This window comes from Folsomia candida, unplaced genomic scaffold (assembly GCF_002217175.1).
Source record: "Folsomia candida strain VU population unplaced genomic scaffold, ASM221717v1 Fcan01_Sc004, whole genome shotgun sequence".
Classification (NCBI taxonomy): Eukaryota; Metazoa; Arthropoda; class Collembola; order Entomobryomorpha; family Isotomidae; genus Folsomia; species Folsomia candida.
In genome coordinates, this window is record NW_019091196.1 from 11,515,765 (window position 1) to 11,541,750 (window position 25,986).

The 25,986-nt window shown below is 37.9% G+C and overlaps 5 protein-coding genes across 7 annotated transcripts; all 5 read left to right on the forward strand.

The window, feature by feature from the left end:
* The first annotated feature begins 1,961 nt into the window (after positions 1-1,961).
* LOC110849164 (piggyBac transposable element-derived protein 4) lies at positions 1,962-4,034 on the forward strand. Its single transcript, XM_022096539.1, has 5 exons — positions 1,962-2,135; positions 2,199-2,551; positions 2,634-3,224; positions 3,285-3,888; positions 3,981-4,034. Exons 1-5 carry the CDS (start codon positions 1,962-1,964, stop codon positions 4,032-4,034), a joined length of 1,776 nt encoding a protein of 591 aa, XP_021952231.1.
* A 4,404-nt stretch (positions 4,035-8,438) lies between these two features.
* LOC110848238 lies at positions 8,439-11,182 on the forward strand. The gene is made up of 6 exons (XM_022095405.2): positions 8,439-8,595; positions 8,728-8,897; positions 8,958-9,307; positions 9,382-9,623; positions 9,691-9,853; positions 9,924-11,182. The coding sequence occupies exons 2-6, from the start codon at positions 8,759-8,761 to the stop codon at positions 10,761-10,763; spliced, it is 1,734 nt and encodes a 577-aa protein (XP_021951097.1). The 5' UTR covers positions 8,439-8,595; positions 8,728-8,758; the 3' UTR covers positions 10,764-11,182.
* Positions 11,183-11,216: 34 nt separating this feature from the next.
* LOC110848237 lies at positions 11,217-15,359 on the forward strand. The gene is made up of 6 exons (XM_022095404.2): positions 11,217-11,351; positions 11,467-11,652; positions 11,745-12,203; positions 12,290-13,312; positions 13,393-13,791; positions 13,892-15,359. The coding sequence occupies exons 1-6, from the start codon at positions 11,265-11,267 to the stop codon at positions 15,125-15,127; spliced, it is 3,390 nt and encodes a 1,129-aa protein (XP_021951096.1). The 5' UTR covers positions 11,217-11,264; the 3' UTR covers positions 15,128-15,359.
* Positions 15,360-16,493: 1,134 nt separating this feature from the next.
* Positions 16,494-21,125, forward strand: LOC110848630 (solute carrier family 13 member 5). Of its 3 annotated transcripts, XM_035851558.1 has the most exons (19): positions 16,494-16,704; positions 16,790-16,913; positions 16,985-17,094; positions 17,189-17,220; positions 17,297-17,411; positions 17,484-17,706; positions 17,783-18,170; positions 18,236-18,258; positions 18,334-18,344; positions 18,419-18,468; positions 18,545-18,861; positions 18,938-18,994; positions 19,053-19,115; positions 19,180-19,248; positions 19,321-19,365; positions 19,432-19,595; positions 19,667-19,744; positions 19,831-19,902; positions 19,997-21,125. In XM_035851558.1, exons 1-19 carry the CDS (start codon positions 16,591-16,593, stop codon positions 20,033-20,035), a joined length of 2,094 nt encoding a protein of 697 aa, XP_035707451.1. In that variant the 5' UTR covers positions 16,494-16,590; the 3' UTR covers positions 20,036-21,125. The 3 variants fall into 3 exon arrangements, with proteins under 3 accessions (XP_035707451.1, XP_035707450.1, XP_035707452.1); XM_035851557.1 differs by having other exon boundaries at positions 19,831-21,125; XM_035851559.1 differs by lacking the exons at positions 16,494-16,704; positions 16,790-16,913 and having other exon boundaries at positions 16,999-17,094; positions 17,189-17,224; positions 19,831-21,125.
* Positions 21,126-21,806: 681 nt separating this feature from the next.
* Positions 21,807-25,333, forward strand: LOC118432941 (solute carrier family 13 member 5-like). The gene is made up of 15 exons (XM_022095888.2): positions 21,807-22,076; positions 22,149-22,272; positions 22,360-22,501; positions 22,581-22,695; positions 22,768-23,050; positions 23,124-23,343; positions 23,408-23,502; positions 23,568-23,578; positions 23,655-23,704; positions 23,787-23,825; positions 23,903-24,333; positions 24,401-24,493; positions 24,581-24,768; positions 24,848-24,925; positions 25,032-25,333. Exons 1-15 carry the CDS (start codon positions 21,924-21,926, stop codon positions 25,221-25,223), a joined length of 2,214 nt encoding a protein of 737 aa, XP_021951580.2. The 5' UTR covers positions 21,807-21,923; the 3' UTR covers positions 25,224-25,333.
* Positions 25,334-25,986: the final 653 nt, after the last annotated feature.

Sequence of the window (25,986 nt, forward strand, 5' to 3'; positions counted from 1 at the left end):
TACAGCTTACATATAATATGCACAATTAATCTCACTCGTGAAAAACATGAAGATTTAATACACATGAACGTGTTATCGTCGTAACATTGAACTACAATAGGTCTCCATTCAACATAACAATAACAATTAGCAGGAGGATCAAACATTGGAAATGTATGCGATGCATGTGGTAAAACAATTGATTTGCAGAGAGCTGATTCAAGAGGTACACATTATTAATTCATGTCATCCATTGGTAATAATGCAGAAGCAATATAAAATAACAGGTAGGTTATACACCTCCCACCATCCTACTAAACACGTTGGAGTGATGATAATGCTAATCGATGGAGTCTTATCTGCGTGAGACATAATGTAAACCGTATTGGGGAATTTGTAACAAATAATTGGGTGTAATTCATTGTATGTATTATTCATTCTCAATTCAGGTTTAAACTAGTTGTATACTTTAATTTATGTAGGACAACCAGAATCATTTTTTTGGGATTCGGATTTTTAGCCTGAACCAAAGCTTGTGCATGTAACCATCAGAAAGTTTCAAAATTTGTTAATTGCATCGGAAGGGATGTAACAACGGTTAAGCTGTTGATATTTTACGAATGAATTATTCTCTAAAATGTCCGGCATAGGTTTTATGATTCTTAGACCACAATTTGCTTTATATATTTATAAAGCAATATATGCATATTATTTACATTGCTACTAATTTTTAACGGACTCTACCAGCCTAATAAAACATTTGTGCATACATTGCAGTTTATGCAACTTTTGGGCATAAAAGGCTAGCAACTGTTTTTTACCAATATATGTACATAAAAATAATTTACATGGGGTTTGATGAAAATTGTGGAAAATATTCCGTCTCTCTGTCGCACGTGCTATACTCTTATTTAAGCGTGCGTGTCTCCAATCTGCACAAAACTTACTATACCCATTTTCGGCGATATAGGCTTTCAATGTTGAATATACTGTTTCTCGCGAATACGTCAAAATACACGGATATAAAAATTCGACAGTATGCATAGGTTTAAGTTCCATTCAATTAAATTAAAAAAATTTCTCACATTTTCAATTTTCCTCTATCTGTTGTTTGTTATGTGCTACTCTAGTTTAAATTAAGGTGTTCTCTTATTAAATGATAATTCCAAAAACATTTTCAGATTTTTAAGAGAAAACTTTAAACATTTATGCTGTCAAAATGGACAATAAATCTTTAAATTATGACGAGGGCACAAACTTATCTAAAACAAGATCATGGAGAGGAATGAGTGCATGCGACATGTCGACAACACCAATAAGAAGCATTGTGCTCAATTTCATGCAAATCGGCCGAGAAATGGTGAAATTATGGCATGGCGACGAAATTTGGCGAAAACAAGGGGGTAGCGACGGGTGGGACTTTGCGACATGTCCACAACACCAATAAGAAGCATTGTGCTCAATTTCATGCAAATCGGCCGAGAAATGGCGAAATTATAGCATGGCGACGAAATTTGGCGAAAACAAGGAGGTGGCGGTAGGTGGGGCATTGCGGCATGTCGACAACACCAATAAGAAGTCACTGTCGAAATTTGATGGAAATCGGACGAGAAATGGCGAAATTATGGCATGGCGACGAAATTTGGCGAAAGCAAGGTGGGGCCGGTTGGTGGAGCATTGGGACATGTCGACAATACCAATAAGAAGTTAACGCCGTTACGCGCCGTTACGCGCTTAACCTCTTGGCTACCAATTACACACATTTGTGTAACAATTTTTTTACCGTTGGCTACCAATTACACACATTTGTGTAACTTAGTTACAAATCTCGATATTCCGTTGGCTACCAATTACACAAATACGTGCAATGAAAAATTCTACGACTTCGGCTGGAAATTTTCTGTTTTTTGCGAAAATATTGTAATTATTTGCATCTGTGACTGTAATTCAACGTGAATCCTTGTCGAATTTCGTCGTCAAATATGTCTGGAATACTTGTCTCGAATCAAGGAACAGTGGAGGCGATCGACGTTGCAGATAATTGGGAGCCAGAGTGGATGCGAAATGATGAGATGGAAGAAGGTAATGACCCCGAGGAGTACTTGCAGTTTGAAGAGATTACTTCTGATGATGAAGAACCTGTTGCTTCCCGAATAGTAAGATTACTTTGCAAATTGCATTACAAATTTTGGCCACTTTGTAATCATTCATTTTTTAAGGATGGAATCGAGTGGGAGGGAGATTCGGAATACTTTTTCCCGGAAACACCAGACTTTCTGGATCCAGTGACATTTGTTAGTGATGAGGATATCTCACCAGCCTCCACCCCCTTGTTCATACTTCAGAAAATTGTTACTCCTGATATTGTTGACGAAATTATCACCCAAACCAATTTATATGCTGATCAGAAGGCGATACCAAATTGGAAGAACGTTGGCGTCCCCGAATTATGGAGGTTTTTTGGCCTGAATATGTTGACTGGTGTTGTGCAGAAACCAAGTTTGAAGGATTATTGGACTCGAGATCCACTCACAGCCACTCCCTTCTTCAATGAAGTAATGAGTCGGAATAGGTGAATTTCTAGAAAAAATCAAATCAAATAATACCGTGATGAATAAATTTGTATAATAAATGGCCCATGATAACTTCTCCAGATTCGAGCAGATACTCAGAGGGCTACATTTTGTGGATTTAGAAGAACCAACGCTTGACACCAATGATCGTTTCCATAAAATGGGAACAATTCTACCGAATATTCTGAAGAATTTTAGGAAACTTGTAAATCCTGGGGAATTCCTGACATTGGATGAGGAGTTAATGCCATACAAAGGTGCTCTCAGCTTCAAGCAGTACAACCCCAAGAAAAGAGGGAGGTTTGGGGTCAAGTCGTTCTTCCTTATGGATTGTCAACACCGATTTGTCCTCGACATTTTACCATACCAGGGAAAATCGACCAGAATATCAAATCCTTCTTGGATAAAAATGTATGGATTTGGAGGCGCTGCTGTGCTTACCATGCTCGAGAAGGGATATTTAGGAAAATATCATCGCCTAGTCGTGGACAATTATTTCCAGTCTCCAGTTTTAGCTAAAACTTTATTAGAAAAAAAGACGTTTGTCCTTGGTACTGTCAGGAAAGACCGAAAATTCATGCCAAAATTTATCGACCATGTCACATCCCGTCCATCTCGTCTCAAGAAGGGAGAGGTCGAGACATTTTCTGACGGGGATTTGCTTTTAGAAAGGTAGTGACCACTTTTTCGCATATATTTTCGCATAGTGCTACATATTTATAACGTTTCAAGGTGGATGGATCGACGAGAAGTCTTGATGTTAAACACATTTATTCATCATCGCATGGAAGATTGCGAGTCTCAAAATCCCCGTAATGCCCAGGTCAAGCCAGCATCAGTCCTTGTTTACAACAAGAGCATGGGAGCCTTGGATGACATGGACAAGATTATACGACCTTATCAAGCCCTCAGAAAAACCCTCAAATGGTATCGCAAGTTCGCCTTCCATCTTTTCGATATCTGTGTGTATAACTCTTGGGTCGTATATTGTCACATGAATTCTCGAAGAAGCACAGGATACAAACAGTATTTGTCAAATTTAATCAAAGAAATCATGTCCGCAAATGTCACGATAAGAAGTACGAAGGGACGTCCAGTATCTTTACCTCATCAACCAAGTTTCAACTCTCTTCGGCATTTCTCATCAACACTCCGAAACAATGCAGGAAAGAAAGTTCGTGGAAACTGTCACCTCTGTTGGAAAACTATGAATAAGTTGAGGAAAGCAACATCTTTTAGATGTGAAGCGTGCGGTGTTTGGCTATGTATTGATGGTGAAAATTCTTGTCATAAAAAATATCACATCACTGGAGCTGCAAACTCTCAAAGTTTACAGGTATTGATGGGCATTATACGAATGTTTGGATTCATTTTGATATCCATGTGCCTAGATTTAAGTATTATTTAATATCATGTTTCATCTTCCAGCGACCACAGTTTGAAAATCTGAATAGTCAGAATGTGGGATTAAGTCCATCTTAAATTTGTTCAAATATTAGTACGAAGAGTGAAAAATTATTGTGTCTTGGAGTGTTGTTTAGTAATCAAACTTTATTAGTGCCGTGTTTTATGTCGATGTACTTTTTGGTAATTTTGTTCGAATTTCTGTGATAATAGTTGTAACTTGCATCTATTTATGTGAAAAAATAAATCAAAAGTGCTTTGGATTAATTTGGGAGCCAACGGAATGTGTGTCGGAATTTTCTTTAAAAAATATGGTAGCCAAAGGTATGAAGGTATTTAATTAGTCGGTCTCCAATGGAAATTTCTCCAAAATTAAATTGGTAACTAGGAGGTTAACGGTTGTTTCCTCCTATCTTACAATACTTTTTTACTTCTTCATTCTTTTCCTTCTTTTTTCCCCATTTACCCACAAACCACCATGTGAAGCAATCCTCTTCGTCGTCCTGAAGAAGACCCTTTGAGGTCGAAACGTTGACAAAAAAGGCCTAATCCGGACCCCTCCAAATACTACAAGTGAGCCCTTATCCTTTCACTTTTCCTATTATACCAATAAGAAGTCTCTGTCGAAATTAGATGGGAATCGGTCGAGAAATGGCGACAAAGGTTGTCGCCATGCCATGCATTTATAAGGGGGGGGGAGCTGTTAGCCGCCGTTAAAAGGGCGTTTCCAGAGCACACGACGAGGACGTCGCTCCCTTGTGCTCCACGCGGGTCGGCCCCCGCGGACGCCCGAATGCGTCTGCGGGGGTCTACTTCCACCGGCCGGGAAAGCCCTGCTCACGTCGCCGCCTCTGCAACCGCGTTCCCCTAGGGGGCCCGTCTGACCCTCGCCTTACGAGGTGGGAGCGCACCCGTAAATCGGCCCCCATTAAGGCTTCGAACTCGGGAACCCGGCCGGCCCCAAGGGGAGGTATCGCTAAAGAGCGGCGTCACCCAAGGGTTGGAGGTAGAGAGCCCCTCTCACTTGCCAAGCGCCACCCGCACTTTTGGCAAGCCCCGCCGGCTCCCCACCCGGTGAGCCTGCTTGGTGGGAGGAGCATTGGAGGGGGGACCTTCCCGTAAGGCTCTCCCCTTGCAGCGTTGCTCCCCCGGACCACCCCTCCGACGGGAAGAGAGTCGGGGCTGTGGGACAAACCACGGGTGGACCCGACTCCCCAGAGAGGCAGGGCGGTCCAGGGGCGCAGCTGCAATGGGGAGCTCACCCAGGGACACGTCCCCCACGAGCGCCTCCCGCAGACTAAAAAATTGAGAAACGGGACTTGTACTAGGCAACTTTGTCCCCCTAACCACAAACTGTGGTCACTTTTGCAAGGAAAAGTTTCAATGACCAGATTTGAAACTGGTCAAATCAGCCTATTTTTTGGTTATAGGGCAGTATGATCTTGCATTCTGTGCATTAAAACTTTCAAAAAGGTCAGTGGGGGTTTTTAAAATAGGGGGTGGCTTATGGCTGACATGCGTATAGCAACCTACCCACATGTTCCGTGTTTAGGGGCCGTCCATAAATTACGTAACGCAAAAATCTGCATTTTTTAAACCCCCCCCTCCCCCCTCGTAACGGCATCGTAACGCTTCTCGACTACCCCCCCTCCCCCTTCGTAACGTAGCGTAAATTTGATTTCACCGCAGGTAATTTCCTTAATACGGGGTGCTTAATAAGTATCCAGAATTTTTTCATGGGCATATATCTAAGGGATATCAGTTTGTCCCAAATTCGAAATGACCGTAGTCGTGTAGCACATACATCCATCGACTAAAATCCGAAAACCGGAAGTTGGTGTCTATTGCCGTTCAAAAATGAGGTAAAAAACCAGCGAGCAACTCGAAAAAGCTGTCCGCCACTACCTCGAAAAAGTGGTTACGCGCTCTTAGAAATTGAGTTGTAGCACACTTAAAAATCAACTAATTCAAAAATAAAAAATTTGCCATATACTAATGAGGTATGAGCGACAAAAACCTGTTAATCTCAAGAAAATATCTACTCGGCCCATTCGTGTGGCAGCCCCCAAAGCGATAAGATTCGTTCGTAGAGAAATTCGCAGTGTCGGAGCGAAATTCGAGTATGTAGTTCAAGGTATCACCTAACACCATACATTGTTTTAAAGCTTATTAGTTGGGTATCAAATCCTACAAGGCTTTATAAGCTTACAAATACAGCGAAGAGTAAAATAAAAGTAACAAGCCAGATTACAGAAAAAAGACTCTACCTGAAGTCATCGAAATTGGTCGTCCCGTGCAACACGATTTACTGCCAAGATTATCAAATTGGTTTTAATTCCATATAGTACTACTCTCCCAGCTTCAAGAAAACTATATTTATATAGTTTTCTTAGATTTATTTTATATAGATTTATTTTCAAGTTTTGCTTATAAGCAAAACTTGAAAATAAATCTAAGCAAAATTATCCCCCTCCGCCTGAAAAAGGGTCAAATGCCATTAACATGTGAGAGGTGAACAACATTCTCAAATTTGCTCCAAACAAGACTTATTGAAGAATTTTTGTCTTTATCCAGTAAAGAATATCATAGTCAAAAAACGCCAGCCAAAAATTTGAATTAATTTCACAATGTGTGGCCAATAATATCAGAAAAGGTAACTCAAAACAGTGGCGAAGCACTTTTTGGAGCGTCTGACAAAAGCTTCTACGTATTGTGCGGAAGGGGGTGCATGAACCATTTGAAGCAAAAAATAATTAGTTTCAGTCTTTGTCTCTCCCTGCCCAAAAATTCAGTTGTATAATAATATTGGTTTCTTTTATATTTGCATATGCAAAACTTCCGGATACTTCTTAAGCGCCCCATAGTAACTTGCAAAATTTCCAATTGTTCCAGATTCCAGGTTGTGTAAACAAGTGTCGCTTTTATTGCTTCTATTTATTTTAAATTGCTAGATAAATTAGAATTTTGTAAATTTCTGGTTCAAGAACAACCGCAATCATATTCGACAAGAAATGGAAATTGTAAATCTTACAGGTCTCTAAACTTTTACCAAGACTCACAATGGAACCTTTTGTCAAGTTGCATCTGGAAAACTATGGTGCTACCATTAAAGGAAGAGTATTGACAACCATCATGCCTCCTCAGTGACCTCGTTCGGGCTCAGGTGATCGACAAATTCAGATCAAATTCTCATCTTTAATGTAAGGCTCAATTAATCGTGGAACTTACGTCATACCATCGCCCTCCGAGGTAACTGTGGAGGAATGATGGTTTACAAGTAGGCAAGCATTATACTCTTCTTTTAATGTGCGCACCATAATGAAAAACGTATATTTACATACGTAAACTGAAACTTTCTGGATGACATGAGTTCAATCCGATTTTTAAGCGCGTTTCAGAAATGCGTTACGTAACAAATTTGTTACACCCCCCTCCCCCTACATAACAATTCGTAACGCTCTTCCCATGACCCCCCCTCCCCCCCCTTGCGTTACGTAATTTATGGACGTCCCCTTACAATTGTTACAAATAATTCAATTAATTATATCAATGTTGTTGGGGGTAGAAAAATACCGATTCTTATAGTTTTTTGGTCGCTGATTTCGAATCTGAGGTCAGATTTTTGATTGGAACATCGTGGGAAGGGGCACATGGGCTTTTTCGCCTTTGGATTGACGGGCATATTACTAGTAATGACATGATAAACCTGACGACACAATTAATGTAGTTTTAGATTCCCCGGCATGACACATAAAATTTAAAAAAGCTACAAATATAAGGTTTGAGTTTGTAGTGCGAATAAATTAAAAGTCGACATTTTATTTAATTCTGCAGTATTTGTCAATCGGAGAAGAAACGTGCTTGAAAGCTCCTTGACCATGATCGTCGTTAATGCAATGTCTTTGAGCACTCGTACTTATGAGTAAAGGTCGAAATTAATGCAACAAGTGCAACCACCAAAAAATTAATATGCAACCTTTATCGCATTCAAATATCATGCAACAGTTGGATTATTTAATATCTATAATCATTCAATTAATCACTCGATATTTAATTCCCCTTCTATAAAACTGGTATGGACTAGCATACAAGAAGGCGAACTGAATCCGGAAGGAAGTTGTTGGTCAAGCAAAAAATTACATAAGATGCTCATCATCATCAAATGTCAATCAAATGAAATTCAATGTCAATAACAAAGAAGTATTTAATTGTCCATAGTCCATTATACGAGTACATTTAATTTACCTGACTAAACAAATCAAGCAAGTACAAGAAATCATGATCAAGTATCCGCATCATTGCCGATATTAAATCCTCATGAAAGTTTCATTTTATGAAATTGGACGTAATGCCACGTAATAATTGATGTCAAATTTTGTGATTAATCAAATTGTGTTTGTCTCACTTTTAAAAAAAGTTGAAAATGTAATGTTACGTTAAATGTTGTGAGAGGCAGGGTGAGACGCAGTAGAAAAACTCCGCACAATGCACACTGCACATGTCAATGTCATGATTTGTCAGCTGGACAGAATCTTATTTTCTGTTTGCTTGCTTGTTTGTGTTTGATCTGTTTTGTTCCACAAATTCAGAATTCTGAACACTTTTAAGAACGAATAATAGAACGAAATCAGGGTAAAGGGTAAGCTGTGACTAATTCTTTTTTGAATTTACAAGTGTGCTAAGATTGGTTAGAAAACGTTTGAAAACGTTTTGCCTTTGTTAAGAACAAATTGTTATTACTTCTTGCTAAACATTTGTTTACGAAATTTAGGGATTGGAAAACTAATAATAAATGAAAAAAAATGGGATCCCCACCCACAACACCATTTCTTCTGCACGAGCATGAAGATCACTCGTACGATATGGTCTACATGGACGCTTATCTGGGTGCCCAAATTGAAGTTTTGGACGATTCCGTACTGCCCGTTGATTTCGCGATGGGTAATAATTTTATTAATTAATGAGTGCAAAAACACAATTTATAACTTCTTTTGTACATAGTTTCAGATAACCTGGAGTTACCCTCATCATTTATAGATGTCCAATTTGAAAGAAATGTACATTATTTTGGTTTGGATAATGATGTCCCTGTCCCTTCGATGAACAAATTGGAATTGGAGCAGGTCAAAGATTGTTTTATGGGGACCGAGGAAGAAACAGGGCAAATCACCCCCACAGTGAACGTTGATCCAACGTTTCGCGATATTGTCAACAGTGGCGACTTTGGTGGTCAAATGATTCCTCTCGAGGCTGCTGAAGAGTTGAACTCGTCTAAACAACTTCTCAAGAAGAATGAAAAGGTCTACCGACAGAGGAGATTCAAAAAGGGATGGGAAGAGATGAAGAACAAGGTGGTGATTTTGGTGGAACATAATTATGGAAGTTCTTTTAATTACTAATTTAATTATACATTTAAATATATTAGGTTGTGGCCATGAATAATCGAATTGGAACGAAAACTAGCATTCATGCCGTATTTGAGAATGTTATCTACTTTATGGACATCAGCAAAGGGACACGTACAACAGATGATAATAAGAAGACTGACCTTGGACTACCGGATGATAACGATTCGGACAGTGAAAATTCACGGGCACCATCAGAAGCTTCCGTTGTGGAGGGAGATCATCGTTATGCAGCTGTCATACTTACACAAAAAGAGTCTTCGTAAGAAATTTATATGCCATATATTTTTTTTAGATATGTTTAGAAATTAAATAATTTGTTTTATTAGCTCTTCAATTCGAGACCATCAATACAATCAAGAGTCGCTTTCGTCTTCTGGTTTTGAGAGTTCGGGTTCGCTAAACACACAAGCGTCTTCATCGACGTACATCAAAAGTCGATACAAACGAGAACGCCAATTGGTCAGATACATAAATGCATTGTTCATGAAGGTACTGACAAATCTTTGCACATTGTTTAATTATAATTATCTCAATTAATAATATGTATATGAAATTTTAGAAACAAACTCTGGAAGGAACCACTGGGGCAAAAATATATCTGGAAATTTCCTATGAACACTACATCTTTAATTCATCAAACTGGAAAAGTGCGGAAGAAACATTGTCAGATAACCGAAAGAAAATATTTCGTGTCCCTGTCGTCTCCACAGTGGATTTATCAAACAGTAACAGCATTTCTCCATCTCCTACCGACATATTTGCCAACTTCAACCCAAACAATCCACAAATCTTCATGCGAGTGGAACGTGTCCCCGCCGTGGGTGACATAACGCCAGGAATTCATGTTCAATATATTAAACGGAAAAACAAAGATAATACTGCCACCACTGCTCCACCTCCCACTACTTTCGATATGCCTTTGACTGTCGCCATCACAAATACTGATGCCATGAATCAGGAGTGTACTCTCGCACTCTCTCAATCCAATCTGACCACATCGTCGTCATCACTATTATCACCAGAATATCTGAACTTGGATCACCCATACGGACTATCTCCATTCAATCAGGATGATTCTGGTGAATCCTCTCCTCAACTCGTATATAATCCTCCCGTACAGGAAGAAACAATTGAACACCACGACTCTGATTTTGATTCTGTTCTTCTCATGCATGACCAACCCTTGAATCTGAACTCACTCAAAAACGCTGCAACTATTACAGAACCCGTCTGCGGACTTTGCGGACTTATTGGCATTGAAGATTGTTCAAAGGAATTGTGGCTGCGATGTTTCAATTCATTGTGTCATTACATGGCTCATGTTGAATGCGTTGGCTTCAGAGTGTCTGCTACACAACTGGCCATGCTTCCCCCATATCTGTGCCCAAGTCATCGCTAAAATACTTTTGTATACTATACACACTAGTCATGATTAGTGCTGCATATTTTCGATATTGTAATGTATTTATCGACCGAATCGTTTTTGACTGATCCTTTGGCCGTCCTGAGAACGCTGACCACTACTAATTAATTAACTAACTATCCGCTAAACTATATTTATATCAAAACTGTCGTAACCATTCGCTCCTTCATTGCCCCATACGAAAACGCGAAACTTGTCCAGCTACACGTTCAATGAGCATGTGGTTGAAAGCGAGACCGACAGCAGTAAACTATTCCTCTTTTGATACCAGTTTACAAATTAATTAAATCCATTGTTAGAAACTGATCGGTAGTAATTTTGTAATTGTTTTTACAAGAATTGTATCGCAACTGTTTGTCGTATGTTGTTTTTTGATAATAAAATATTGAATTTAACTGGTGAAGCGTTTTTAGCGAGTTTGATTTCCAAGTTTTAAAATTAAATTCAACTTCAAACTTTAGAATATTATTTTTGAAAATGCTTGAAGCGTTTTCGAAGCTGGGTAGTGATGATTTGACAACGTCTCGGAGTGCGGGGTCCGACATCTTTGCACATGTTGCAGTGGTGAGTTGTTTGGTTATTAATTGTTAAATTTAGGATTTCTGTGTGTTGTATTGTAATAATATTACAAATTTGGCTGAATTTTAAATGGGCATTTTAAATTGTAAATATTGTTTAGAAGGGGTCCGAGCTTGACTACGCCGTGTCAAGGCTCGTCCGAGGTCTGGAGTCAAGTAAGGTGTCGACACGAACCGCAAGTTACTCTACTCTTGTGGCGTTTCTAGGATTGAAACAGCTTAAAGTTTCACAGCTTCGAGAAATTGTTGGAAAAACGCTACAAACTGATCAAAGCACGTCTACAAAGGTACATCTGCAATCTAGAAGATTTAAATTTCTTTTCAACGATTGATCTTTGATTTAATTTAATAATCTAAATTTTAATGTAATTGTGTACAGGAAAGAAGGCATATTTATATTGCTCGAATTTTGGCATGTGGCGCAATTATCAGAGTTGTCCCACTCGTTCATCTGCTTCAGGACGAAGTAGTCTTCAAAAGTATTCTCGGCGATTTGGTCGACTTGGGGAAGAAACGTTCCACTCTGCTCGATCTAGCGACGCCATTCATCATCCATATCCTAAATGACAAGAAACTGACGCAGTCCATATTTGAGGATGTCATTTGGCCAGTGTTGGTCCCCCTCTTTGCCAACTTGGAGGTGAAAACTGAGAAGGAGAATGATGACCAGGAAGGTGAAGATATGCCAAACGGGGAAGAAGCAGTGGTTAAACAAGAATCTGTTGAGAAAGATGCCAGGGCTGCCATTCTTCTGACGGCGTTAACCTGTTACGACAAGGGCTTGAAGACTGATTTCGACTTTTTAAACGACTTGGACCGCGTTGTTAAGATTTTGTTGGTACGAAAGCAAATTCGTATTGAATTAACTTAATTCAATTAAGTAATTTATTTTTACTGTAAGCTAATGTCTAATGGTTTTAACAGGCCCATCGAATCGCCAATATGCCACAAATAGTAGAATTGATCATAAAATATGTCAAGAAACAAGACCTTGCTAAAGAGTTTTGGACTTCGTTAATGTCTCAGATGCGTTCTTCCCACTTTGAGACGGTCTGTGTCTGTGTGCAAAAGTCTGTCGAAGCAGGCATTCGTCAGAGTCTGATTGTCTCCACGGAATTGGTCATCCCTCTTCTCGGCGTATTTCGAAATGACGAAGCCTCTGATCAACATGCCCAAGCAGTCAAGACTCTCAGTGCTCTTTTGAAATGGAGTACCAAGGATGGCGAGAAAATGGGAAAGAAGGAAAGAAAATCCGTCATCAAGTCCTTATTTGGAGGTTCTCCCAATCTACTCCACGAATATCAAAAACTTCTTCGAATAATGACACCGTTTTTGGGAGAGCTTTGTACCGAAAAAGATTTGACGGTTTTGGGATCTGTACTTAGCAAGCATCTTGACTCTGAAACAAGCCTTAGTGTTCGAATGTGTATCGTCTATATCCAGTTTTTATCGAGAATTGCACAATCTAAAAAAGCCAGCCCTGAATTGAAGCTATCTATTGGAAAGAGGCTTTTTTCTATCGCATTTGGAAAACAAATCCCAAACTTAACAAAGGCATCAGAGAATAGTAATAAGGCTGACAATGGCGATGATAATAGTGAAAAAGAAGATGGTGATGATGAAGACGAGGAAAAAGAAGACATTGTATCCCAAAAGAACGATACTAAAGAAGCTGTCCAACATGTATCAAAGTCTTGCATGGAAGCGTTCAAATCTCTGATTGGATCTTCATATAATCCACAATTTTTAGAGGAGATGATACAGCTCGTAAGTGAAGATTTAGATCATTACTGCAAGGAAAAGGAGACAAAAAAATTGTTCAAAAAAGCAGAAAAGCAAAGGGATAAGACGACGGATATCTATTTAAAATATATTTTGGGGTCATACGCCATAATATTGATTCTCGAACAGGACAAGGTGCTAGGGGAAGCTCAAACTTATCTTGAGGTGACAAACTCTTTAAAAAAATCATGGCATTTTATATGAAGGACGAGGTAATAAATTTTGTTATGTTCCCCTTTGCACAGGAATTGTTAGAAATTTCTAAATCTAGCAGTGAAGATGCAACAGCAGGAATTATGCAATTTATGCTGTCCACTGTTACAAAAGATGAACAACCACCGTTCGATTTCGAATCCGTATTTTCTCGGCTTGTGATAGAAAATAAAATATCAGAGGAAATCATTCAACAAATTTCAGACATTGTGGATGTTGACGTTAACGAGGACGAGCAAGGCGACGAAGATGAAGACTCATCGGATGACGATGATGAAGAAACAGAGGAGAAAATGGACGTTTCCGAGGATGACGAAAAAGACAAAGAAAGTGACAACGATGAGGAGGAGGAAGAGAAACCTGCGAAAATAAGTAAATCTAAAGCGAAAAATGCTCAGGAAAATGATGAGGATGAGGATGACGATGGTTCGGTGAGTTTACAAAATAAATGACAACTATACCATTAAGTGCAATGAAACAACCAAAATTTTAAATCCTGATTTATTAAATATTTATTTCTGTAATATTTAGGACTCCGAGTCCTCGATCGATATGGATGATGCTACTGAAGAGGACCTCGCGAATATGAATAAAGCATTGGCAAAAGTGTTTGCCACCAAAAAGAAAGTGAAGGAAGAAGAAACTTCAGAAATTAGAAGTCTGATGAGAACATTTAGACTTTTGGAAGCTTTGTTCAGCAGAAACGCTAAAGTGTGTCCAATCAGTATCCCACTTATGCTTCTCATGCCCATCATCCACGCCTTGCAACATGCCAGCCGTGGAAAGAAGTCCAACAAAAGCTTATCAACTCGGATCGTATCCGTTCTCAACAAACTTAACGCAATCAAGAAAATTGAGGGTGGAGATAGCGTTGAAAAGGGAACTTTACTTACCATGTCGAAAGACTTGGTGACTCTGATCAAACAAGGAAAAAATCGACTGATTGGTGACTTATTGGGCGATTCGATTGTAATGCTGACCAAGTGTTATCTGCAAGGAAATAGACGCACCAAAGGAGAAGATACGGGATTCGTCGCTTTATACACGGGACTCTTGGACTTGAAAGACGACACTCGAAACAAGAGCATGGGAATCTCTTCCAACCTGATATCCTCTGCACTGACAACTCTGCCAAACTGGGATGACGGCAAGGATGCCCTTGTGAAGAGAATACTCTCCATTATATTTAACCCTGCCGAAATTCGCCACTTTAGAAGGATGCAATTCTTAATCCTACTTCGTGCCGCAGTATCCGACAACAGCAATGCTCCAGAGTTATCTAAAAAGTGGAAAATTGACGCAGTTAAAGGTTTAACCCAACATGCGGGCAAGTATTTCCCCTCTACCACATCACCAAACGGCCAGAATCTTATAAAAGAACTCTTACTAACGCTGACTGACCCATCCACAACTTCTGATCCTGAAATTTCTGACGTCATTGAAAAATTCTTTAAAAAATTGTACAAAGATCATAGCTCAAAATCTTCATCCGAAGGTATGAAGGCTGCTTTCAATTTAGCCCGACGTCAACCCCAAGTGAGAAAGTTCTTGGTTAAAATTGGTTTAACTGATGTCCTCGCTGCAGAAGAGGAGCCTCCAAAAATAAGCCAATCAAACGGCACTACCCCAAAATCAACGACAAAAGTGAAAGCAGGATCGAAACGAAAATCAGAAGCCGTTCCAATCAATAGTAGTCCTCTAAAAAGTGCATCCACTCCATCATCGACTACAACTCCATCCAAAAAAAAAAAATCAAAGCACTTGTAACGATTTTATTGTTTTTTATTATGTTGTTATATTTCATCACGGGACTACATAAATCATTTGTTAACTATTGCATTTACTCCTGGATTTAAGTAAATGTCAATGTACCAATCTGCATTTCCTGCATTTATATTATCTTTAAAACCTATAGTACATATTTAATATTTCTATTGTATAATATGACCATGATGTGTAATTTTGTTTAGCAATAAATTATAAACAAAAGCGAAAAGTACAATACGCAGATTTCAGTGGAATTACACATATTAAACTGTTTATCTACCACTGACTTTTATGAACTTCTCAAACATGTACCAAGAACAACTTGAAATGATACTTATCGCATTTTTTTAACATACTTTTACGTATTTGCGTGATCATGTGCAAGGGAAAGTCCCAAGTTTATTTAGCTCTACAAAATAGATTTACCCTTTAAATTGCTACATATAGTTCAAGTGTTCAATTAATCACAATTGTTGTTGGTCTTACATTGTTAAATTAAAACTGACAGCCAAATTAGCGTGTACCTGACATTTCGTCCAGTAACTAACTCTACGACTATTTATATTATTCCGATAATCCGCACCACTTGCACTTTCTACTCTGCTTGCTCGAGTTGATGATAAATTGCGGATTAAGAAGAGGCGATAATGCACAGGATGATGATAAGCATCTGTGAAAAGTTGCCGTTAATGCATGCGTTTAGCACCAAAGCTGTTGCAAGTTTAGTGGAATTTACTTCACTTAAAAATGATGGATGGCAAATGTACTTGTACATATTTTTTAATTTACTTACAAACTTTTATTTGTCGCACCCGTGTCACACTATCGGTCAGACTTGCATGCAATCTTGCGTCATTTGCAATTTACATATAAAGCTACACTTCACGTATTTATGCTAAAATAATCAAATGCAGGTATGTATTTTCAGCTCAGCACTATTATCGGTCGCTAAACGAATTGAATTAAATATCCACAATTTGATTGTTGAGGGTTTGATTTGATTAAAAATGTAATGAGCCTAAAAAATAATAAAAAATTGGAATTGCATACTTTCGCCCTGTAGATAATCATGTTTGAAATCCATCTGCTCATCATAATCGCCAACATCAGACTACTAATCCGAAAACCCACCGTGAAATATTTATCCCTTCTATGACGGTAGCACTGCCAAATGAAGCGATTATCCTCGTGCATTATACGCGTTAGTTAAATCTCTCTTCTTGTTTAATCAATCTCTAACAAAAGCATTGCAACGTAAACAATCAAACACTGGGAAAAATGGTTGGATGCATGGGAAGACAAGAGAACTAATTTTAGTTTTATTGAATCACCATTTCCTACAAAGGTTCAGTTTATGAAAGGCTTTGGGAGGTGATGGAAGAGAAGAGAAAATCAGATCCGATCATTCCGATATTTATTTACTTTCTACTATATTGCGATTTCATTAAAAAACAGTGCATAAAATGGGAAAAATTGGCCTTGTTCAGAGATTGGCACGAAGTTGGCGATTTTTCGCAGCCATTTTTATTCCCATAATTTTATTACCGTTAATTATCGTGCCAAGGGATGACCAAATTGTAAGTGTTGTGTCGTCGCGTTTTATCGATACGACATGGATCGATTAACAAACACATTTTTTGCAAACTTTCTTTTTCCTTGTAGATATTTAACATGGCATATGCAATGCTGCTTATGACATTTTATTGGATCTTAGAACTGGCTCCGTTACCAATTACAGCGTTACTCCCACTTTTGCTCTTCCCAATGCTCGGAATTCAAGATATTTGTGAATTACAGATATGACTTGTAGTTTTAATTATGCCAATCTTGAATCATTTTCTTACAATAATTTTGCAGATGCGGTTTCTGAAAATTACTCGAAAGAGTCAAACATGATCTTTCTTACTGGAGTTATCGTAGCCATTGGTCTAGAGTATTGCAATTTGCATCGAAGAATCGCGCTACGTGTAATAACCGTGAAATAATATTTAAAAAAAATAAATATGTCCAATATTAATTATGTCCAATATGTCCAATATTAATTGTTATTGTTGTCAAAAGGTTATGACTTTGGTTGGAGGTACGGCCGTTAGGTATGTAAGTAAATTATATTGCTAATGCTTTTCAGGGGACCAGTATTCTATACGTGTATTTATTCGCGAATTTTAGACTGCTTTTGGCAACAATGATCATTACCGCTATTTTGGCAATGTGGTTATCCAGTACGACATGTGCGGTCCTCGTACTTCCAACAGTTGTAGCATTAATTGACGAAGTTAATGATGTATGTAACACTTTTTAGACACACACTTTTATAAAATAATTGTTAAGTTTATTCAACTTAAATCCGATTTAGAGTCCAGTGATGATGACAAAAGCTGAAGTGCGGAGAAAGTCTCGAGCATCAGGATCAACGGGAGATCATTTTGACCGAAAACTATCAACTTACTCAGCCGCTCCAAATCACTTGTTCCGAGATCGAAGACGTTCCACAATGTTTGAGAACTCTGCCCTGGTCGGACCACGGCGTGGGTCGTCTCCGTCAATCTCATGGAATAAATTGCAGACTCCGAGACAAAGTAATTTACTACATGTAGGAATGCAATTGTCTCAAATTCCCCATATGTACCTACTTTCACCTCACTTTTTGCCTAGGCTTCAGCAAGATTAACATGCATCCCAACTTGATTTCAAAGAATATGGAATCTCGTGCCACAACGCCGAGTGGGAGTGTCGGCAACATTTCAGGTCAGCCATCTCCAGCCCCTCTGAGATCAAAGAGAGTTTCCATCCTGATTCACCAGTCGAGAAATGGTGACAATACTAAAGATCCATATTCTGGGAGGGGACAAAGTCCTGAAAATGATGAGAAATCAGAAGACAGCAGAGAAAGATCTTTGTCTCCTCAACCACATCCTTCCATTCTGATTCATAATAATCCCAATTTTCCATACGGCAATGATTTCGAGGAGAAGAAAACCGAGAGTGAATTGGAAGATGAGCAGAAAATGAAGAATAACATTAAAACCATGTTTCTTCTGGGGTATAAATATTTAAGTAATAGAAATTAATTTTTTGTTAATGAACTTCATTTAACTGTAATTCCAGAATTGCATACGCTGCAAATATTGGTAATTGAAAAAAAAATATTTTTTAATCCAGAAAAAAACGAGAAGTTTAACTATTATTATTTCTTAATTAAATAGGCGGAACAGCGGTATGTAAATGCATTTCAAGTTGAATAAGTAAGTGAAAGTCTTTGAGATTCACGAGAATTACATATTCGTCTAGGTCATTACGGGCGCCGGGCCGAACAAAGTTTTCAAAGAAATTATAAAGCCGTAATACATACTAATAATTAGAAATCGGGTTTACCAATATCTCGAAATTGTAATAATTAAGAATATTTCTGTTTAGACTAAACATTTCGCAGGACGGAAAGTACACCAACATTACTTTCTTATCTTGGGCTCTGTTGCAAATTCCCCCAATGATTGTTAACGTTTTCATTGCTTGGGTCTACCTGTCCTGCACGTATCAGGGAATTAGTTCATTAAAACGATGGTTTCGGGGTCACGAGTCCGAGGAGAAGGTCATCTATAAGTGGAGATCTCAACAAGTTAATGATTATTTGGTGCAAGAGTACGAGAAACTTGGAACCATTACTTATCACGAAGTTGCAGTTGGTCTCATCTTTCTTTTCGTCATATTTGCATGGATATTACGGGAGCCAGGTAAATAAATGGCTTTGTGATATTGATTTTTGAATTATTTATTTAGTGTGGTAAAATCTCAACATTTTCTATTAAGAATTATTTAGTGGATGGGGGGATTTTTACACTGGGGCAAAGAGTGGCGACTCTACTGGTAATTTACTAATAATTGATTTGTCACCCATGAAATTACATGAATATTTTTTGTTCAGGTGCCATGATAGGTGTTGTGTTCCTATTTTTGCTGCCGAAATCTTGGGAATTTCTTTGGGGAGGTATGTAAAACATAAAGCCCTACAACTTTCACTGACTTTTGATGCGTAAACAATATATCAACAGATTCCGAAGATGCAGAATACGAACCTTTGCTTGATTGGAAATTTACAGCGTCCAAATTGCCTTGGTCAGGTTGGTAATTTTAGATTTTTTGAAACTTGGTCAAAGTGAAAGTGATCATTTTGTTTGTTTTTTTCTTTCCAGTGTTACTCCTGTTAGGATCTGGATTTGCTATTGCTGATGCCTCTGGTATGAATATTAAACTAAAGGCCACATTAAACTAGATAAATTAATGCACCATTTTTTTCTCTATAGACAAATCTGGCTTATCAGAATGGCTCGGAAATGAGTTGGGCATGTTGGGGGATATGCCCCAAGGGGTCCTCTTACTCATTGTTATCGTTGGGACGTCCGCTGTCACAGAGGTCGTATCCGCATATGCCTGTGCCAACATTATTCTTCCCATTATGATCTCAATTGTAAGAATTAAGCTACTTTCACTTGGGTCACATTAATCCACCCACAATCTTAATTTGTACCCATTTTTTAGTCCAAGAAATTGGAAATCCATCCCCTTTATCTCACCATTCCTGTAGCTGTATCTTGTTCGTATACATTCATGTTACCGGTGAGTACACAGTTCGAAAGCTATTTGTCAAGGAATTTTATACAGTTGAATTTTAATTGTGAATTTATTTATTGTAAATTCGATAGGTCGGAAGTCCCACGAACGCTCTTGTTTTCGCAGCAGGCAACTTTGGTTCATTGCATATGGCAAGAACTGGGGTATTTCTTAACATAATTTGCATTTCTGTCCTTTATTTGAACACAATAACGCTGGGAAATTACCTGTTTGATTTTTACAATTATGATTACCCAGCCTATCCTGATGGCGGCAGTAACGTCACTGATTCTATAATGTTCTGATTTATTAGGGTCTCCCAAGTTTGTAAAAAAGATCTAAAAAAGCGAAAAGCTAAAAAATCTGAAATCCGCTTTTTTCGCTCAATACTTGACTGTCCCGATTTTTTATCGCTTGAATACTCAGGAGGAGAGAATGGGTGGTCAGGAAACTTTCGAGTTTCTTTTAAAATTTAAATTTGCTTCATGTTGGATATGATAAAACAACTATCTAAGATCATGTAAATCCAAAAATTACCAAAATGGGATGAAAATAGGATTTTTGGCAAAGGTTTGAATGCGGTAGTTTTAGTGGTTGCAATGCTATTCAGGGGGTGTGGCGGGCGCAGGTGGGGCCATGGAGTAAAATCCTCATTCACTTTCCATACACTCATTTGCTATTACAACATATCCATAGAGCATCAAAATCGCGTGATGTCCCCTTAAACATGTCTCTGAGAGACTGATTTTTCACTCAAAGTAGTAAAAAGAGCGAAAAAATCATCTTAAAGTAGATTTTATTTTTGAGCAGAAAAAGCGGAAAAAAGATCGGAATCGCATGCGCAGTGCGGTTTACAAAAAGAGCGAAAAAATCGTGAGCGGAAAAAGCGATTTTTTTTATAAAGTTGGGACACCCTATTATTAAAGGAGTTCCAACTTTGCAAAAAAATCGATTTTTTCGCTCTTTCGCAAAACGCTTTTTTCTCAATTCCGCATGCGATTTCGAAATTTTTTACAATATTTTTGCTTAAAAATAAAATCAAGGTTAACATAATTTTATTTTTGGACGAAAAGAGTGAAAAAAGAACGAAATCGCATCGCAATTTAGAAAAAAGCGTTTTGAGAAAAGAGCGAAAAAAGCGATTTTTTTACAAAGTTGGGAGTCCCTATAATTGTAAAATGAAGTCTAAAGATCAAATAGGAACCGGATTTTCAAGTGGGACCTGAGTATTACAATTATTTAACAAATATTTTATGCGTACGTGTACATATGTACCTATCTATTTTAAGTTTTGTAATTTTAGGCCTATAAGCAATGGATACGCCAGCAATAAGTTATATAAATAAATAGTTAACCTTTATGCAATAAATGATAAAATTGTTGCACGTAGTACGGATGTTATTTTTTATGTAAGCATATAAAATTTGTGTAAATATGTATGCGCAAGAATGTCATTGTTACAATTACTACGTGTACTTTGATCTGAAAAGCAGTGTACACCTGGGGATTTGCGATACTCGAATAAACTACGGTAAACACTAAATGAAGTAGTATTTCGGGCATATCCCAATTAACCTTATAAACAAATAGTTAATGACCTTTATCGTGATGGCGTGCGCAAACTGGTATTTTTACCTCTTTATCAAACTACGGGAGCATTCGATTCACTGGATTATGCTGCTGAAGAACCTCGTGCAATGTCAAAATGCCAAAACCTAATAAGTAGTGCGTGCATAAATATTTACTACGAGTACGACAGTAATTTATTGCCAATATATTACTTAATTTGTTTTCGATAGAAGACTTTAACGCAATTGAAATATTTTAGAGGAGATTAGTCAAATATTATCTCTTTCACCTGATCCGCTTAATCCCAACAATAAAACCATTAAGCATGCCGAACAATATAAGGGAAATCATGACATGATGCAATTTAACACGTGAAAGGGAACGAATGTTACTTGACCTTTAGACAATAATGGGTTTATGACTCTGCCTGCGGGACAAACAGCCTTCGGCAGATATTCAAAACTATATTACTACAAATAATCAGCAAATTATTTTATTATTTTTGCGGGTGCACATCTCCATTGTGTTTATTTTCAGCACTGCACTCTACTAGTTAAGACTTAACCGTTAAGTATACAGCTTTCGGTCGTCCTCTGGTCACTGTAACATTTTCAAAATGTGGAGCCTCTCATTTTCAGAGCGAATTCGTTTCCGAATTTCGCTCAGTTGGAAATTTTTCACAGCCATTTTACTCCCGATGGCGTTACTCCCAATGATCTTTATACATGAGGACATACTCCCGAATACAGATCCACCTCGAGCTGGGGCGGTATATTATATAGCGATATAAATAATCTTTAAAAATGGTAGTACATGTTTTTGATTTTACTCTATTTTTCAGAAATTCGATACTTTATACGTTGTGGTAATTATGGCTGTTTATTGGGCGTTCGAGATAATCCCGCTTCCGGTTACGGCGTTGTTACCGCTTGTGCTATTTCCGTCCCTCGGAGTACAAGCAGCTTGTGAGTTATTTAAGACAAGTTTACATAAATCAAGTTTAAATTTCCTGAAAACGTTATGAACTTATAAATCGGATTATATATTTGTAGATACGGTTTCTGAAAATTACATGAAAGAGTCCGCCATGATATTTCTGGGGGGTGTGATGATTGCGTTGGGAATAGAATTTTGCGGGTTGCATAACAGAATTGCGCTGCGTGTAATGAGTATTGTGGGATCATCTCCTATTCAGTAATAAAGTGAATTATTATTATAACTGTACATTTTATGCACGGATTAAAGGCTCAAATTTGTACAATTTTTTATTCAGGCTACTCTTCGGTGTAATGTTTATTGTGGCCTTTTTATCAATGTGGATCTCCGCCACGAGTTGTGTCGCAATTTTGGTCCCTGTAGTTATCGCTATTATTGATGAAATTCATGAAGTATGTGCAAAAAATAGTATGAAAAAACTATAATTATTGGGCAATAATAATAACAATGAGTGACAATTGCAGAGTCCTGAAATATTATCGGAGGATGAAGTTCGCCGCATGTCTCTAGCTCTACCAGTAAGTTTAAATCCCTCGGGAGGGACAAGTCAGGACAATGACGTTAATGTAAGCAGAAATCCAAATGGTACTACTACAGATAATTACCATCAAAATAGACGAAGATCGTCCGGCACAAGTGGTACAAATATTACTTCATACCCTGGAAATCGTGGGAGGAGAAACACCACCGTTTTTGGAAATTTAGGTCTCTCTTCGTCTAATAAGCATCTTCATGGGTCAAGTGAAAGTATGTAAACTGAAATTTTTTCATATGTACAATAGGATGAATCCACTAATGCAGATATTGTTAAATCCTATAGATATTTACCCCCCATTGGAGTCCAATTTCACAAATCCAGCCGGCAGTTCAGACAAGGATAGTAATATTTCAATCCCCAAGATAAATCGAGGAGGCAGAACGTCTGTTGCTTTCTCCGACAAAATGTCGAATGGAAGTGCCAATGGCAGCATAAATAACATTAACATCATTGTGGAAGACCCTGAAGGAAATACTGACAACGTGAATAATGCAAATTCAAGGTAATAGTGAAAAAAAATTTAAATTGGAATGCACCAATTAGTAATTTATTTAAAATATTTACAGAGATGACTTCCACCAGAAAGAAAGTGAGAAAGAACATCGACGAAACGAAATTAAGAAAATGTTTTTGTTCGGAATGGCGTATGCGGCAAATATAGGCAAGTTATTATCGAATAAGAAAATAATATCGTTCACAAGATAATTAATATAAATTATTCCACAGGTGGGACTGCGGTAAGGAGAAAGTCATTTGATTTGCTAAATGATGGATTATCTTAATCTTAATGATATGCATATTTTGCTTAAAAAGGTGATAACGGGCACGAGTCCAAACAAAATTTTTAAGGAGGTTATAAAACCGTAAGCAAATCACATCTTTATTTGAAATCACAATTATGAATATTTTAAATATTCAGTGATACTGAATTTGTCACGTATTTAGATTCGACATAAGTCAAGGCGGTAAATATCGGAACATAACGTAATAAAAATAACACATAATTTTTTAAGCAGGAATAACTTATCCTATAGCGTTTAAGGCATACTTGATGCATGCAGTTTTTTGACATGGATGGCTTTGAACGTTCCTCCCATGGTTATCAACGTCTTTATTGCTTGGCTCTACCTGGCCATAAAATATTATGGAATCCCTAACCGAAAAAATTGGCCCTTCTTAAGAAATCTGTTCTGTAGGAAGAAATCATCTCAGCAGAATAGCGTAGAAGATAACATGTATTTATGGAAATCCCGAGAAGTTTCGCTATTTTTGAAAAACGAATATCAAAAATTGGGACGAATTACATTTCATGAAGTTTCCGTTCTTGCGGTTTTCATTCTCGTGGTGGTTCTCTGGATATTTCGGGATCCAGAAATTATCCCGGGGTGGGGGGAGCATACCCCGAAAACAAAGACGGGCGACTCAACGGGAGCCATTTTAGGGGTCGTGCTACTCTTTATTTTACCAAGAAATCTGTCTTTCCTCTTTGGAAGTGAGTGCATAAAAAGATTAACAATTGCATGTGTTGAATGAATTTGCTAAATGTGCCGTCTTTACAGCGGACAAGGAGAAATGCACGTATGAACCGCTGCTAGAGTGGAAATTTGTCACGATTAAGATGCCGTGGGGAGTTCTTCTTTTGCTAGGTTCAGGTTGGCACATACATATTTACATACACAGATTTGGTGAACATTGATCACGCTGAAATTTATTTACCACGTCGAAATTATTGTTTTCAGGCTTTGCGATTGCGGACGCTAGCCTTTATTCGGGTCTTTCGGATTGGATTGGTGAAGAGCTACGATTGCTTTCTGAGATTCCTGATTCTCTCCTGTTACTCATTGTGGTCATCATAACTTCAATCACCACAGAAGTGGTGTCATCGCTGGCAATTGCCAATATCTTGTTACCAATAATTGTTCCTTTGGTAAGTACTTATTTAGTGTGCATGATTATTCTAGACAACATTTTTTCGGGATTAAAAAATGACGATTCGATTGTTTCAGTCGAGGAGTTTGAACATTCACCCACTTTATTTGTCCGTGGCCGTTGCTCTCACTTGCCAGTATGCGTTTCTGTTTCCGGTAAAGTACAGAAAAATCGTACCATATAATTCCGCTTCTTTGGTGAAATATTGGGGGTGCAGTTCATATGAGAAAGCTTAATGTTGAAATTTTTCGAAACATTTAGATTGCCACACCCTCAAATGCCATCGCGTTTGCTGCCGGAAATTTTTCTACGATGGAAATGGTGAGAACGGGTTTATTCCTTAACTTGATCTGTATCGCTGTCCTCTACGTAAGCACGATTACGTATGGGGATCTGTTGTTCGATTATGGAGATTACTTGTATCCAAACGACACTAAAACGGCGTATATATAGTCATTCTTTACCTGAAAATTGGTAGACTTAGTACAAATGTAATTGTTATTTATATACGTAATATGCAATGTTTTAAGATTTTATGCGTTATTAAATTATTTTTAAAGTATTGGAGGAACCGGGTACAACATAACATTAATCATTTTAAGAATAAAAGACAAAGTACAAAGCACAAGATACATACATTTTCTAACTATAATTTAACAAAAGACACATACGTTTTGCAAGATTAATACACAATTTTATTTATACAAGAGTGCATGTAATTAGAATTTTAGAAACACACGGTATTTGTAGATCTCATTTTCCCCAAAAATGTCTCAAATTGTGTTCTGACGCACTAGTCAGAATAGAATCGCATATGTATGTACATGACCTTCCCAGTAAACAAATGTACAACGGATGGCGGACGCAGCATCTGGAACACGCTTGTTTTTTTGCGGATGTCATTTGCTGAATGGAGAACGAAAGTTGTACCACCCATCATTACAACACATACTTCTGCTGGATGAGATCACTGTTTTGGATATATTAACAAACAGGTCGAGGCAGTGGCACAACGTCAATATCAACTCAACTGTTGATGCGATTAAAACATGCATGAAGCGATAATATTTTTGTCCAGTACACACAAATGAGGATGACATCATCATTCTTTCATTGTTTCTCAGTACTAACTTATTTTTGTCGGTTGGCTGGAAACCCTACGTATGTGCTTGGAATCATCATTTATTTGTACAGAGACACACCTACCTTCGTGGAA

Bases quoted from the DNA above. Each gene is read 5' to 3' on its own strand.
- LOC110848630 (XM_035851557.1), top strand. From the start codon at position 16,591: ATGGGAAAAATTGGCCTTGTTCAGAGATTGGCACGAAGTTGGCGATTT. The intron at 19,366-19,431 runs GTATGAATATTA...TTTTCTCTATAG, and splicing joins TGCTATTGCTGATGCCTCTG to ACAAATCTGGCTTATCAGAA. The intron at 19,745-19,830 runs GTGAGTACACAG...TAAATTCGATAG, and splicing joins CGTATACATTCATGTTACCG to GTCGGAAGTCCCACGAACGC.
- LOC110848237 (XM_022095404.2), top strand. From the start codon at position 11,265: ATGCTTGAAGCGTTTTCGAAGCTGGGTAGTGATGATTTGACAACGTCT. The intron at 11,352-11,466 runs GTGAGTTGTTTG...AATATTGTTTAG, and splicing joins TCTTTGCACATGTTGCAGTG to AAGGGGTCCGAGCTTGACTA. The intron at 13,792-13,891 runs GTGAGTTTACAA...TGTAATATTTAG, and splicing joins ATGAGGATGACGATGGTTCG to GACTCCGAGTCCTCGATCGA.
- LOC110848238 (XM_022095405.2), top strand. From the start codon at position 8,759: ATGGGATCCCCACCCACAACACCATTTCTTCTGCACGAGCATGAAGAT. The intron at 8,898-8,957 runs GTAATAATTTTA...TTTTGTACATAG, and splicing joins GCCCGTTGATTTCGCGATGG to TTTCAGATAACCTGGAGTTA. The intron at 9,308-9,381 runs GTGGTGATTTTG...TAAATATATTAG, and splicing joins GGGAAGAGATGAAGAACAAG to GTTGTGGCCATGAATAATCG.
- LOC110849164 (XM_022096539.1), top strand. From the start codon at position 1,962: ATGTCTGGAATACTTGTCTCGAATCAAGGAACAGTGGAGGCGATCGAC. The intron at 2,552-2,633 runs GTGAATTTCTAG...TAACTTCTCCAG, and splicing joins GAAGTAATGAGTCGGAATAG to ATTCGAGCAGATACTCAGAG. The intron at 3,889-3,980 runs GTATTGATGGGC...TTCATCTTCCAG, and splicing joins CAAACTCTCAAAGTTTACAG to CGACCACAGTTTGAAAATCT.
- LOC118432941 (XM_022095888.2), top strand. From the start codon at position 21,924: ATGTGGAGCCTCTCATTTTCAGAGCGAATTCGTTTCCGAATTTCGCTC. The intron at 22,273-22,359 runs GTGAGTTATTTA...ATATATTTGTAG, and splicing joins CCTCGGAGTACAAGCAGCTT to ATACGGTTTCTGAAAATTAC. The intron at 23,344-23,407 runs GTAATAGTGAAA...AAATATTTACAG, and splicing joins GTGAATAATGCAAATTCAAG to AGATGACTTCCACCAGAAAG.